Source organism: Oreochromis niloticus, linkage group LG5 (genome assembly GCF_001858045.2).
Source record: "Oreochromis niloticus isolate F11D_XX linkage group LG5, O_niloticus_UMD_NMBU, whole genome shotgun sequence".
In the NCBI taxonomy this organism is placed as follows: Eukaryota; Metazoa; Chordata; class Actinopteri; order Cichliformes; family Cichlidae; genus Oreochromis; species Oreochromis niloticus.
Window position 1 is genome coordinate 19161259 of NC_031970.2, and position 15265 is coordinate 19176523.

A 15265-nucleotide genomic window follows, 5' to 3' on the forward strand; every position below is an offset into this window, starting at 1 on the left:
GTGCCATGACCCAGAATTGGGCCATGGTACAAGGTGAACAGGACAGAGACCGGACAGTCCCCCCGTGGAGCTCCCGTACTGCACATCACCAAATCAGATAGAGCACTGCCCAATCTCACATACTGCCGACTGTCTGTCAGTAATCCACGAGATGGTAGACATGTATAATGACATTTCCTGTAGTTTCTCTCTCAGTAGCAGCGGCTCAATCGTATTAAATGCACTTGAGAAATCAAAGAAGGTGATCCCCACCCTGTAGCTGTTGCTATCTAGATGGGGGAATGCTCTCTGCAGCAGATGAGCAGCACATCACTGCTCCTAGATTTGGACTGTAAGGAAACAGCAGAGGGTCAAAAGGTGTTTTCCTCTGCAGGCTTAGGCTAAGATTAATTAAAAAAACCCAAAACAGTAGTTCTTTTTCAGTGATACCAAAATCACTGAAATAAGCTTGAAGCTACAGAGACATTTTAGTGATGACCCAACTTTTGTTTGTGGAACAGCAAACAGCATGCTGTACCACATGCACAGAATATGGAAACCCGTTATACGAAAACTTGCACCTGTTCAGGTCCCCGTTGGCATGCACTTTACAGAGCCTGAGGCTGTGTGTTATTCCTCACATGCTATTCCTCACAAGAGGAAGATGCTCATATCTCACTGCATCGAAATCTTTCATAGGTTACATCCAGAGAGACAGATCAACCACACAGCAAATTCTGGTCTTTGGAATAAACTCTCTGGGAGTTCAGATTAACTACATTTGAGTGTACATGCGTGACCATCGAATGAACTCTAGTGCAGAGTTAGAGTAACTCTTTTCTGGGAGTTGATTTTTCAACTCTTTATAGGAGTTAAAACTAAACTCTCATGGAGTTAAATTTCTACTACCATAAAGAGTAAAATATAACTCATGACTAGAGTTCATTTTGATATTAACTCTTTTATAGTGTTACTCATCAAATGAAAAAAGGTTTTAGGTGACAATTACTACAAAAAGACCATACTGATTATTATGAATGTATGAATTTTATTTATCAAAAATATCATATTCAAAATTCAATGCTGCATGGACTAACATACATTCTGTGTAACAGCACTGTAATAGTGTAACATTCAACATTGAAACAGCAACAATTATGGCAGCTAAACAGTTGGGACATTGTGTGGTCAGATAGGCCTAACATTGGGGAAAAGAAAAAAAAACTGAATTAAAGAAAAAAAATGACTACAGAATAAGCACTTCTTGTAATGCAGTGTTAACATGAGGAAGACTCTATAAGGTCTCCATTAAGCCAACAAATTAAATAATGCAACTCTCTGACACAACATACAATTGTGAATCACACCCATATGACATTTGGGCATCAAAACATTTGAAATGTCTTAATTTCTCCTTTTCTAGGACCAGTATCTTCTTAGGAATGGTTTCATTTACCTGAAAAGCATGAAAATGATCATGGAAACACGTTTCATGCTCAACCATAACAAAAACAGCTTTACCATCATGCAAAATGATCGACATTATCTTACTGAAAACCGGCATGTTTTCATAAGTGCCTGTGCAAACAAAAAGCCCAACACGATATTCAACTCCACTACACTTTACCCAGTTTGTGAGTTTGACAGTGTTCTGTAAATCAACATGAAGATATGGAGATATAATTTCTGAGTATTCTTGTGTTTCAAGTGAACGCATTTTAACTGGACCAGACTCAACTGCTTTTAAACTCATACATTCCCAATGATAAGCTAATGCAAACTGATGTTTCCTTGCAAGTGATACAGTCAAATTCTTAAAGTTCTTAACACAGTCTTTGAAAAATTTGTGTTTGGCTTCAAATCTCATGGTCCAGATATGAATGAGAGGACCAATCTTTCGAATGCACCTTGGATAGTGGACCATGAAATGATGTTTTGGAATTAAGTTGTTTGATGGGTATAGTTCCTTAAAGAGTCTATGGTGTTCAATAATCAGGTGCTTTAAATACACAGTCATTCCTTCAGTGATAGAGTATGAGAAAACTATGTTTAGAATGTGCAACAACAAAAGCAACAAATGCCAGTGCAAATCATCCTCTGGTACCAGGTCACCAAATATCAAAGGTATGTTTGTGATCAAACAAAGTGTTTGTGATGCATTTAAACCTATTCCATGCCCTGCACGATCCAAGTTAATATTCGTTGGTTTATTTTTCTTTTCCATATAGCCGTAATTAAAAGCATATATCCTATTTAACAAGCTATCTTTAGAGATGAAGTATTCAATTAAATATTGAAATAGCAACTTGACTTCATATTGACCAACCCCTTCCAAAATATCATGCATGATGTCAACGGCAAAATTTTCCGCAATATTGAAATATTTTAATGAATTAAGTATACTCTTTCTTTTTATGCCAAATGAAGATGTTAATGTTGGATCATCTACCAAATTATTATAATGTTGGTTATTCAGAATTGGTGATCTAAGAGTTAAACATGGATCATCCTCTGAGAAAACTGATTGAGCTGAAGACTGATCAATTAAGCAAAATCTACAAAAATAATTAGCTCTAAACGATTCCAAAAACCCAAGAATGCTATGCATCCCCAAGTTATCACCTGTAATTTGTGCCAGAGTACCAAATACAGGAAATTTAGCAAATGGAACAGCAATCCCACTCGTCTCTAATATTTTCAGGTCCTTTACTAAGGGCTTCAGGATTTCATCAATTCCATATTTTTTTGCGTCTTGTGCATAAAATAATGATACCAGATGAATGTTCATTAAAGCCGAATTCAGACTGGGAGGAAGATTTCTAAGGATGAAGTAAAGGCAGCCAACTTTGTGTATACCCTTTTTTGAACCTAAAGGATTTGCACACTCAAATTCATCATAGTACAATTGGACTTGGATAGCAAACTTACTACCTGAAAACAAAGGATGACTTTTGAAGTAGCTTCCATCACAGAAGTCCTGATATGTGTCAGACTGGGTGCATATTTGCATCATCTCACAAATACTTTCATTCTTAAAAATGAACTGGAGTGTTTTCAATATGGGAATATATATGAATTTGTCATTTACTGGGACTTGCTCATAGGTTCCAGTTTTGCTACATCGTCTAGTATCGTATCTTACTCCAAGGTGCAATTCAACTGGCTGTACCATTTCCCACTTATCTCTGAAATATTTTTTACATTTGCTTTCAGAATTCAAGTGACTAAAAGGATTGTCCAAATTTTTAAATAAATCTGCTACGGCTGATCTGGAGGGACTGTCATTCGGTAATAGGGTCAATAATTGTTCCTGAATATTAGATTGCCAATCTCCCACAAATTCCTCTAAGTTCTGAACTGTAGAAAGAACTACAGTATTTGGTACACCACTTCCTAAAAGTCTGGCAATAATGGAGGCACACATGTCCTTGCTCTGATTTGAGAATGAAGGGCCTGCTTCAGAATTTTGGCACTGAGATGATGTGGATGGTGTTTCCTCATTTAATTCAATTCAATTCAATTTTATTTATATAGCGCCAAATCACAACAAAAGTCGCCTCAAGGCGCTTTATATTGTACAGTAGATAGCACAATAATAAATACAGAGAAAAACCCAACAATCATATGACCCCCTATGAGCAAGCACTTTGGCGACAGTGGGAAGGAAAAACTCCCTTTTAACAGGAAGAAACCTCCGGCAGAACCAGGCTCAGGGAGGGGCGGCCATCTGCTGCGACCGGTTGGGGTGAAAGAAGGAAAACAGGATGAAAGACATGCTGTGGAAGAGAGACAGAGATTAATAACAGATATGATTCGATGCAGAGAGGTCTATTAGCACATAGTGAGTGAGAAAGGTGACTGGAAGGGAAAAACTCAATGCATCATGGGAATCCCCGGCAGCCTACGTCTATTGCAGCATAACTAAGGGAGGATTCAGGGTCACCTGGTCCAGCCCTAACTATATGCTTTAGCAAAAAGGAAAGTTTTAAGCCTAATCTTGAAAGTAGAGATAGTGTCTGTCTCCCGAATCCAAACTGGAAGTTGGTTCCACAGAAGAGGGGCCTGAAAACTGAAGGCTCTGCCTCCCATTCTACTTTTAAATACTCTAGGAACAACAAGTAGGCCTGCAGTGCAAGAGCGAAGTGCTCTAATAGGGTGATATGGTACTACAAGGTCATTAAGATAAGATGGGGCCTGATTATTTAAGACCTTGTATGTGAGGAGCAGGATTTTGAAATCAATTCTGGATTTAACAGGAAGCCAATGAAGGGAAGCCAAAACAGGAGAAATATGCTCTCTCTTTCTAGTCCCTGTCAGGACTCTTGCTGCAGCATTTTGGATCAGCTGAAGGCTTCTCAGCGAGTTTTTAGGACTTCCTGATAATAGTGAATTACAGTAGTCCAGCCTGGAAGTAATAAATGCATGAACTAGTTTTTCAGCATCACTCTGAGACAGGATATTTCTAATTTTAGAGATGTTGCGCAAATGGAAGAAAGCAGTCTTACATATTTGTTTAATATGTGCATTGAAGGACATGTCCTGGTCAAAAATGACTCCAAGGTTTCTCACAGTGTTACTGGAGGCCAAGGTAATGCCATCCAGAGTAAGAATCTGCTTAGATACCATATTTCTAAGATTTTCAGGGCCGAGTACAATAACCTCAGTTTTATCTGAATTAAGAAGCAGAAAGTTAGCGGCCATCCAGGTCTTTATGTCTTTAAGACATTCCTGCAGTTTAACTAATTGGTGTGTGTTACCTGGCTTCATGGATAGATAGAGCTGCGTGTCATCTGCATAGCAGTGAAAATTTATGCTATGTCTTCTAATGATGTTGCCTAGGGGAAGCATGTATAATGTAAATAGAATTGGTCCTAGCACTGAACCCTGTGGAACACCATAATTGACCTTAGTGTCTGAAGAGGACTCTCCATTTACATGTACAAACTGGAGTCTATTAGATAGATATGATACAAACCACTGCAGTGCAGTACCTGTAATACCTACAGCATGTTCTAATCGCTCTAATAGGATATTATGGTCAACAGTATCGAACGCAGCACTGAGGTCTAGCAGGACAAGCACAGAGATGAGTCCACTGTCAGAGGCCATAAGAAGATCATTTGTAACCTTCACTAAAGCTGTTTCTGTGCTGTGATGAGCTCTGAAACCTGACTGAAACGCTTCAAATAAGCCATTCCTCTGCAGATGATCAGTTAGCTGTTTGACAACTACTCTTTCAAGGATTTTTGATATGAAAGGAAGGTTGGAGATTGGCCTATAATTAGCTAAGACAGCTGGGTCTAGAGATGGCTTTTTAAGTAAAGGTTTAACTACAGCCAGCTTGAAGGCCTGTGGTACATAGCCGATTATTAGAGATAGGTTGATCATATTTAAGATCGAAGAATTAATTAATGGCAGGACTTCTTTGAGCAGTTTTGTAGGAATGGGGTCTAAAAGACACGTTGATGGTTTGGAGGAAGTAATTATTGAAGTTAACTCAGAAAGATCAATTGGAGAAAAAGAGTCTAACTTAACATCGATGGTACTAAGAGTAGCTGTAGATAATATTACATCTGTGGGATGATTATTGGTAATTTTTTCTCTAATGATAAAAATTTTATTTGTGAAGAAGTTCATGAAGTCATTACTAGTTAACGTTAAAGGGATGGTTGGCTCAGTAGAGCTCTGACTTTTTGTCAGCCTGGCTACAGTGCTGAAGAGAAACCTGGGGTTGTTCTTATTTTCTTCAATCAGTGACGAATAGTAAGATGTTCTGGCTTTGCGGAGGGCTTTCTTATAAAGCAGCAAACTATTTCTCCAGGCTAAATGATGATCCTCTAAATTTGTGACACGCCATTTCCTCTCCAGCTTACGAGTTATCTGCTTTAGGCTACGTGTTTGAGAATTATACCACGGAGTCAGGGACTTTGGATTTGAGGCCTTAGTTTTCACAGGAGCTACAGTATCCAGAGTCGTACGTAGTGAGGAGGTAAAATTATTAACAAGATAATCGACCTCTGTTGGAGTAGCGTTCAGATAGCTGCTCTGCTCTATGTTGGTACAGGGCATTGAAGATGATAACAGTGGGTGGATTATATTCTTAAACTTAGTTACAGCACTTTCAGAAAGACATCTACTTTGATAAAGTCTACTCTCCACTGCTGTGTAATCAATTATTGTAAATGTAAATGTTATCAGGAAATGATCAGACAGCAGAGGGTTTTCAGGAAACACTGTTAAATATTCAGTTTCTATGCCATATGTTAAAACAAGATCTAGAGTGTGATTAAAGTGGTGGGTGGGTTCTTTTACATTTTGAGAGAAGCCAATTGAGTCTAGTAACAGATTAAATGCGATGTTGAGGCTGTCATTTTTAGCATCTACATGGATGTTAAAATCACCCACAATAATTATTTTATCTGAGCTGAGCACTAAATCAGATAAAAAGTCTGAGAAATCAGAGAGAAACTCTGTGTAAGGCCCAGGTGGACGATAGATGATAACAAGTAAGACTGGTTTCTGAGTTTTACAGCTGGGGTGGACGAGGCTAAGCATCAGGCTTTCAAATGAATTAAAAGTCTGTCTTGGTCTTTCGTTAATTAATAGGCTGGTGTGAAAAATTGCTGCCACACCGCCCCCTCGGCCTGTGCTTCGGGATTTCTGGTAGTTAGAATGACTCGGGGGTGTTGATTCATTTAAACTAACATACTCATCCTGCTGCAACCAGGTTTCTGTAAGGCAGAGTAAATCGATTTGTTGATCAATTATTAAGTCATGTACTAACAGAGACTTGGAGGAGAGAGACCTAATATTTAATAATCCACATTTCACTGTTTTACTCTTTGGTTCAGATGTGGATACTGTATTGTTCTTTCTTTGTGATTTTTTATGTTTAAGTTGTTTATTGCTGGTTTTTAGTTTGTTTTTTCTCTGTTTGGGAGCTGACACAGTCTCAATGGAGATGGGTTTTTGGGGGGGTAGCAGGAGGAGAGAAGCTGCAGAGAGGCGTGTAAGACTGCAACTCTGCTTCCTGGTCCCAACTCTGGATAGTCATATTTTGGGGGTTTAATGAATTTGTCCATATTTCTAGAAATGAGAGCTGCTCCATCCAAAGTGGGATGGATGCCGTCTCTCCTAACAAGACCAGGTTTCCTCCAGAAGGTTTGCCAATTATCTATGAAGCCCACATCGTTTCTGGGACACCACTCAGACAGCCAGCAATTTAAGGAGAACATGCGGCTAAACATGTCACTCCTGGTCTGATTGGGGAGGGGACCAGAGAAAACTACAGAGTCCGACATTGTTTTTGCAAAGTTACACACCGATTCAATATTGATTTTAGTGACCTCCGATTGGCGTAACCGGGTGTCATTACTGCCGACGTGAATTATGATCTTACTGTATTTACGTTTACCCTTAGCCAGCAGTTTTAAATTTCCTTCAATGTCGCCTGCTCTGGCCCCTGGAAGACAATTGACTATGGTTGCCGGTGTCTCTAGCTTCACATGTCTGAGAACAGAATCACCAATTACCAGAGTTTGACCCCCGGCGGGTGTGTCGCCGAGTGGGGAAAAACGGTTAGACACATGAACAGGTTGGTGGTGTACCTGGGGCTTCAGTTTAAGACTATGCTTCCTCCTCACCGTCACCCAGCCGCCCTCTTTCCCCAGCTGCTTGGGGTCTGCCGGGGAACAGCTAGCGGGGCCTACGCTATCTTCGGCTGCACCAGCTACAGGGGCCTGGCTAGCTACGGGTGAATGAAGGGTGCGAAGCCGAGTCTCCAATTCAGTAATCCTGGCCTCCAGAGCTGCAAATATGCTACATTTATTACAGGTATCATTACTGCTAAAGGAGGCCGAGGAGTAACTAAACATCTGACACAATGAGCAGGAAAGTGCACTGAGAACTACTAAACTGTTGGGTATCATGGTCAGAAGGGGTTTCATGAGGAACACATGTGCTAACAGTAGCATGTATCTTATTCAGATGTCTTCTAAATCCAGAATAACTTGAGAATTGTAAACAACATCCTATCTGACCACATTTTAGTTTCAAATTTTTGCCAGGATACATTCCATGAACTAGTTTTAAATGTCTGAACAAAAGTAAAGCTGTACCAAAGGATAACGCACAGAGAAAACAGGTCAACATTTTGAATGCATAACCTGGTTACTACTTATTCAACAGCTTTGCTCGCAACTCTTTGACTCTTGGACTTTCCACTGTTGTGCCTACATCAATATTGTACACAGTGGTTTGCAAAAATGTGTACAGGCTGGACAGAGCGTCTTCATATTTCACACTGAAAACGAAGTGACACTTGAACAACTCATCAAATGCACCCAATGATGTGCATGACTGACATGGAAGAAGCTTTCGATCCAAGACTATGTAGAAGCTGAAAACCTGTGCTTTTGAAGTCCCTGTGGCCAGGAGATATGGCTGAGGGTTTCCTTCATTGTTCATGAGGTGATCCTCAAGGCTCTGGCAGGACTGAAACACAATAAAAAGCATCACTTTATAAACCCTTAGGTTAAGAAAAAGTGTTCCATGAACCACAGTATCTGGAACTGGATCACATTATCTTGACAAACCTTGTGAAATTTAACCAGATGATCTATTGCCTCTCCAACACTCATCTTCTTTGGCCGTTTCCTTCCAGCTGGTTGTGGCGTGAGAAGGTGCAGCAGAACAAGAAGAGAAGCCATGTCGCTGTCCCACTCTGCAGACAGTGTTAAGGAGTTAAATACTAATGCTGGAAACGGGGAGATAGAACTGAACCTCACTAACATATAACAACTGGTTGAGGGTATGAGCAGAAAAGAAGTGATCCATACACACATTATGCACACTGCTGCTTTTTTGATGACTTATGAAAAATAAATATGAAATAAAAATGAAAACTAAAATTACTACACTAATAAAGTGTTACTTTAGGACACTACCTGGCTCATCAGCATCATCCATTTCTTCGTTCAAGGCAGATTTCAGCAATCTTTTCAGAAGACAAATCTCTTTAAGGTCTCTGGCTTCCCTGGCAACCTTATCTTTAAAACTGGTGTTCCATTTTTCCAGGAACCTGGAAGCAGTCTCTACTCCAAACATCATTGCAAAGTCCTGCAAAATCTAACAAAGGAGAAGTATGTCCATTAAAATCAATTTTTTTAAGTCAAGTATTTTTCAGATTCCCATTTGTTCACCTACCAGTCCTTTAGTGTCCAAAAAACGAGGAAACATCTGAAGAATGTTTGCTGATTCTTGTGGGTCATGGAGTATCTGCTGACGATAGTAGAATGTCTCTCTCATCTTCTGGAAGACTATATCTTGGTCAGTGGTGTGATGAAGAAGAGACATGGCTTCCATACATTGATCTCTTGTTTGCTGGTCATTAGTGAAACCAAACGTCCTTTGTGATGTGGGCCCTCCTTTCAGTTCCACTCTGTTCTGTGATGCAGTGGGGGTTTTGGATTGACGTTGCACAGTCTTGATACGCCACTCAAGAAAACCTTTGTTGCTCTGAATGTCATAGAAATGCTCCTACAGAAAGAAAGAAATTGCATACATTGTAGAGTGTGTATATATATTTATATATATGTGTAGGGAGAGGGAGAGAGAGAGAGAGAGAGAGAGAGCAAGTCTTATTACACACTACAGTTGCAGAGCAAACTCACATATCCCTTTTTGGAGTACGGATCCTTCAAAGATGGGAAGAGTGACACGATTCCAAGCGCATGAAACTCCTTTGTTGCTTTACTTACAGTTCTCCTGCAAAAGCAGAAGTGTTTTTGTGATAAGATCCTTGCCAGTTTTAAAAATGAATAGAATAAACATCATTCCTCTTACCCTTCCTTTTCACGCATGTGAGCTACAATGATGTTCACCATTAATCGCCTGGTGGAATCTTTCAAACTCCCAGTTTTTTCATACTCATGGATGACAGTCACCCCTGCTGGTTTGGAAGTCAGAATCTGCTCCACTGTCTAAACACATTTGATACAAAGAACAAAACAATTGACAAAAAATGAGACAATTTTAACCCAAACAACGATTTCAATCTGTGGACTATACATATGAACTACATGAAATACTATATCAAATTATTTTTCTCTAATCTGTTTTATCTTCGTAAGCTTTTTCAAGTAATGACAACTAAAGAGTCAAGTACAAGTCTATTAAGTAATGTATCTACATTTCTTGCATGTATGCTGTCCAATAGAGGCTGAACCATTTGAAGTCCGGCATCACTTGTGTCACTGCTCTGACTGCTGGTGGTTGAGACAGACAATGTATCTGTTAGACTTGGAGAGGAGGGCTCTTCCACATGTTGCTTCAGGACAGTCAAATCTGAGGGTGACAAACAAAAATATTAGAATATAAGGCATATACAATCAAAAATCAACCACAACAAAGCTACCATTTACGCACATAGGGCCAGTAAATTGTATGCTTTGATTAAATTATACTTTCTCCCAGGAGAACAGATGGTTATTTTGTATTTTATTATGGTAATATACAATTTACATACCACAAGGTGTGAGTGTCACATAGTGTGTTAGGTCTGAGCAGTCACGCAGCTTCTTGGATGATTCTGTTTCCAGGATGTCTGAAATGCATGTGATAAATCCAACTCACTGTTGAGCCATGAAAGCAGCATTTTGTGATTGTTACCACGGGATATTAGACAAATTAAAAATGTTTATTTAGGAGTAACTGTACAAATCAAATCTTACAAAATCTATCAGAGCATATATTTACTTACCTTCAGCTGTATAGATGACAAAACACACCTCTTTGACTCCTGCAAGTTCAGGAAAGACATCCTCATCCACCTCTATACCCTGCTCATCCGTGACTTTCAGTGCTGCATTTTCTGGTATGAGAAACTTCTGCTGCACTGAAGTAAAATCATCACTTAGTTAATAACAACATTATCATTTCCTCTTTAATGACTTATTACAAACCATGTATAACTTACCTGCACTCATAAAATCTGTGAAGCTGACTTCTTCCAATTTGACATATTTCTTTGTCTCTCTGTGTTTTACTTTTATCAACATCTTGGCCACCTACAGAAAAAAACCTTTACTAATATGAAACACAACATGTGGAAGAAGAAGAGGCTGTTTATGGTAACTTTATGTGAACTGTGTATAACTTAATCCATAAACACTTTCTAAAATTGAGTTAGCCTGTCCCCACTAGCTACTGCTTAAAATCTATTTAGCTAGGCTAGGTTTAGCAGACAATGTGACACATGTTTGCCGTGTCCTTGTCTTTTCAGGTCTGGCAACAGGGTTGTGTGCATATCTCAATGTGAAGCAGGACTAACTAACTGATGTTAATGGTACCTTGATATCTCATCAATGCAGACTGCACCTCTCTTTGGTTAAATACGGCCATTACTATGGGTCTAAACATAATATTACTGTAGTTAGCTAACGTTAAATGAAAGGTTAGTGTTAAAAAAAAGAAATACAAATGAACGTTTTCATTGACAACGTGAAATGTGTATCTTCAAATACAGTAAGATAAGTTAGTTAGCTAACTTTTGACTAATGTTAGCTTAGCTGCTATCACCGAATCAGCGTAACATGCAGAAAACACGTGTAGTGCTAGTTAGTTAACTTTATATTTTACTTATGCATCCATGTAACCAAATATATATACAAATAACGTCACACCACTCACAGAAAATCCCAAAGTAAATAAAGTATTTTTACCTCCTACATGTCGGAGTCCAAGAGACAAGCACAGATAGGCGGGGTAACGGTCGACAGACAAACAACACCAGCAAGTGTTGAATTAGACTCCTTAGCACTCAGTGAATGAACACCTAAATATTACACCGCTTGAGAGTACTCCCCAACACTGACTGTAGTATAAGGTGAAAAATAAACTCCTGGAATGTAACTCTTGCGCACTTTTATGCCTAACTCCAGAATATTTAACTCCAGAGATTTGCTGTGCAGTAATAACAAATGAACAGAAAAATGAGTTCATTACAATAACAAGTGACTGGTGACTGTGCTTACAGCTTTTGGACATACAAAGATGTAACATTTCATTTAGTTGCTGTATAGATACCTGGTGTTGATCTGGATGATGCATCTTGTTTCTGCAGAGTGATTTCTACTTTGATTCAGGTCCTGTGCTGTGGTGAGTATTATTAAGATCTTTTAACTGGAATAATGTATGTGTTTCATGAACATTTCTGGAAAGTTAAGTATAATTTTGACAGAAATCTGTGTAATTATAAATAATATTCTGAGGTCTACTGTATAATTAACGTCTTACATTGGCATGTTTATGTTTGTGATGTTTCTCTAGTCTAATTTAAATTCATATGTACTTACTGGATATTTTGATTATCTGAAATGCTACATGGATTTGCTGTCTCATACAAAAAAACAACAAACCACCTTATTTCTTGCTTCACCAACAGGTTGGATGTCTGCTTTTTCACAGTTAAGAAAGAAATGTGCTGAATGCTGATCCTCTCTGAGGTGAAATGCATAATTGATATTTTACAGATATCTGATATTTCTCCTGTGAAATACAGTAATCAGTTTTCCCTTCACTCTGAGTGTCTCTACAAATGCTCTCTAGTACTGATGAGTATTTAAACTGCATTTATTTTAGCTGCGCATATCCCATATCTGTTATTTTCAAAAATGCTCCATGATGTGGCAAATGTATTTATTTTTTCTCTCCCACTCATCCGTAAATAGAGATGAAAATACAGTGAAATGTGAAAATGAAGGGTATACAAAAAGTCTTTAAGCGATTTTTTTCAATCTTTTAAATAGATCAAAATGTGCAGCTATGTGTCTGCAAACTGTGTAAGACATCCACTGTCAAAGGCTGACTCTACACAGACCTCCTGGACCTGTCTCAGAACGTATTAGTCATGTACAAAAACAGTATGGCCTTACCACTACTTTCTGTTTATAGCTGGACAGTTTGGAAACTACTGCACTGTTCCTGAGTGGGTGAAGTGCAGGACAAAAGGGGCACCTACTTGACCCCTAAGTGTCCTAAAATCGCTTCCATTTCAACTCCTGCTGTTTGCCTTCACTTGCTGGATTATTCTAGTCGGTGTGTTGATACTGATAGACAGAGAAATTCAGCTCATTCAGCTAAATAACATTTTGATCCATCTTATATGTTCCTCCATTTCAATTTGATGCAGGACTGAAGCTTTTGAAACGCAGCTGTGACATTACACTTTATTTCACATTTAATGACCCATTAAGGAGACCACAGTGAGAATGGTAAGGTGGTCAAAAAACAAATACTTGTGACAAACCAGAGGCCCACCAAGAGTCATACAGTTCTGTAGTAGCTACTGCTATGATATTTGGACTACTGTACACTTACTTTGTACTTGTGGTTGCTCTCCTGAGTTTAAGAATACCTTTGAGTGACTACACCTAGCTGCTTGGGCTGGGACCTGCTTCAGTATGTTGCAGTGAGGAATTTTACTGATTTTATCTTCTGTTGCCATAGCACCTTATCTCACAGTCTGTTTTTTTTTTATACATAACTCCACTAAGGACACATTATATTGACTGGAAATTTTCAGTTGTGCGTTATATGTTTCTTTTTCTTAATTGCAATTTCATTTTTTTTGACTGGTTCATTTCATCTCAAATCAGCCAATTTGAAGATAGTGGAGCAGAAAATATTCTGAAAATTGCATTATTTGAAATTGGAATGACCCAGGTCTTAAAAATGAAAAATATGTCAGAGTTATAATTAGAGCACCATCCGGAAACACCAGAATGTTGCTCTATTTGGACATGACAATCTATTGATATTTTTGTGGTATAACCCATTATATTTGCTTGATAAAACATGAAAGTTGAATGAATATTACATTTTCTTCATTTTGGTGACTAAGAATTTAATATTAGAAAGCATTCTACATGCTCAACTATGCACCATTCAGAAATTGTCATTATTTGTCAAGACAAATGTGAAGTTCTTTTATTAGTGTGTGCTCAAATATGGAACTTTGCAGCAGTGCTATACTTTTTTATATTAACAAGACAATACTTGGACTATTTTTTACATCATAGCTGTTCCAAATGACAGATTCTGACAGTTGAGGCCTGTGCTGATTTGTGACAGAATGACTCAACTGTGCATTCCTGAGAAAACATATACTTGACTTGATCAGTATCCTTTTGTTTATTGCCCAAAAAGTGTTTAGATTTAATAACGTAAAAACATTAGTTAAACAAGACTGTAGTTTGTAATAATACTTAAGCAAATTCTGAAAACATGTTAAACAGTGGTTTAGTAAATATAATAACAGAATATATAATATAATTATTAAAATGAAATAATTAGGTTAGCTTAACATAAAGTAAGTACATACACTTCATATAAAAAGTTTAAATATAAACATGATCATTTCATCTGATATTAACATGACATCACCATAAAGACATGAATAAAATTCACAAAAACAATATATTACAGTCATGTTAAAGTAAAAATTAAAATTCTGCAGTTATAACACAGGAAACTGATGCTGACTAAACATAACTTTATTGTACAAAGTCGATTTACATTATGTTAATTTAATAGGTGTATTTTTTTTCAGTATACCTTCATCACATATAATGTGAGGGGAAGTGGTCCATAGTTGTTATGCTACGATGGTGTCAACTTCTCAAGTGCAGGAATTACACAGTTCAAGAACTGTGATGCTATCACGGCCAGTGGGGTTTAGTGTTTTTCTCCAGCTAACCGGGCCAGAAGTCACAGCCAAGTAGGGGTGTGAGGGTATGTGTTCATCGGGGGAGGAGAAAGCAGCAGAGGGATGTGAAATGAACCTGAGGAAGAAACTGCTCAGCTCATTGGCTGCCCACTGGTTGTCTGTCTGTCACGTTGCTTGGGTCCTCTTGCTTCAGAAGCCAGTGTTTCTTGAGGAGGAAAACTTGTTTATTGGCTTTGCTTTTGAAAGTGTTGGTTAGATTACTTAAGAGTAGGCTTGCAGGCTGCCCACCCAGTCAGAGGTCAGGAAAAGTACTGGTATTGACTATGTTGTTTTAAGATTTCATTTTTTCTTATTTTATAAATATATATTTTTCAGATTGACAAGAGTTACATATAGGTAGGCTAAGCCCACCCCTGCTGGTATCTACCACTGACCTGGTATACACTCACCAGCTGTCTCACATCCACCCACAGCAATGAATGACTCACCACTGCAAGAGTGGGATTTTTACCCAGAACATAAGGATAAATTGTTTAACTGACCAGAGTGGAGTCATATAGT

The 15265-nt window shown here is 38.4% G+C and overlaps 1 protein-coding gene and 1 long non-coding RNA gene across 7 annotated transcripts in view; one reads left to right on the forward strand and one right to left on the reverse strand.

Moving 5' to 3' along the window:
• LOC109202267 (uncharacterized) overlaps positions 1-15265 on the forward strand; it is a 712495-nt gene that overhangs the window by 131726 nt on the left and 565504 nt on the right. The window lies entirely within an intron of this gene.
• LOC109202265 (uncharacterized) lies at positions 1008-11935 on the reverse strand. 6 transcript variants are annotated; one of them, XM_025907255.1, is made up of 12 exons: positions 11700-11935; positions 11328-11389; positions 10955-11045; positions 10739-10873; positions 10505-10582; positions 10169-10323; positions 9823-9959; positions 9651-9744; positions 9184-9516; positions 8925-9105; positions 8574-8701; positions 7861-8472 (listed from the first exon to the last, which is right to left on the reverse strand). In XM_025907255.1, the coding sequence occupies exons 3-12, from the start codon at positions 11034-11036 to the stop codon at positions 8152-8154; spliced, it is 1644 nt and encodes a 547-aa protein (XP_025763040.1). In that variant the 5' UTR covers positions 11037-11045; positions 11328-11389; positions 11700-11935; the 3' UTR covers positions 7861-8151. The 6 variants fall into 6 exon arrangements, with proteins under 6 accessions (XP_025763041.1, XP_025763040.1, XP_025763039.1 ...); XM_025907254.1 differs by having other exon boundaries at positions 10955-11059; XM_025907256.1 differs by adding an exon at positions 1008-1435 and having other exon boundaries at positions 8386-8472; positions 10955-11935.

Coding starts and splice junctions, on each gene's coding strand:
- LOC109202265 (XM_019359309.2), bottom strand. CDS start 11,036: ATGTTGATAAAAGTAAAACACAGAGAGACAAAGAAATATGTCAAATTG. Junction 10,874..10,954: donor CACAGATTTTATGAGTGCAG/GTAAGTTATACA, acceptor ATTTTACTTCAG/TGCAGCAGAAGTTTCTCATA. Junction 9,106..9,183: donor TTTTGGACACTAAAGGACTG/GTAGGTGAACAA, acceptor CTCCTTTGTTAG/ATTTTGCAGGACTTTGCAAT.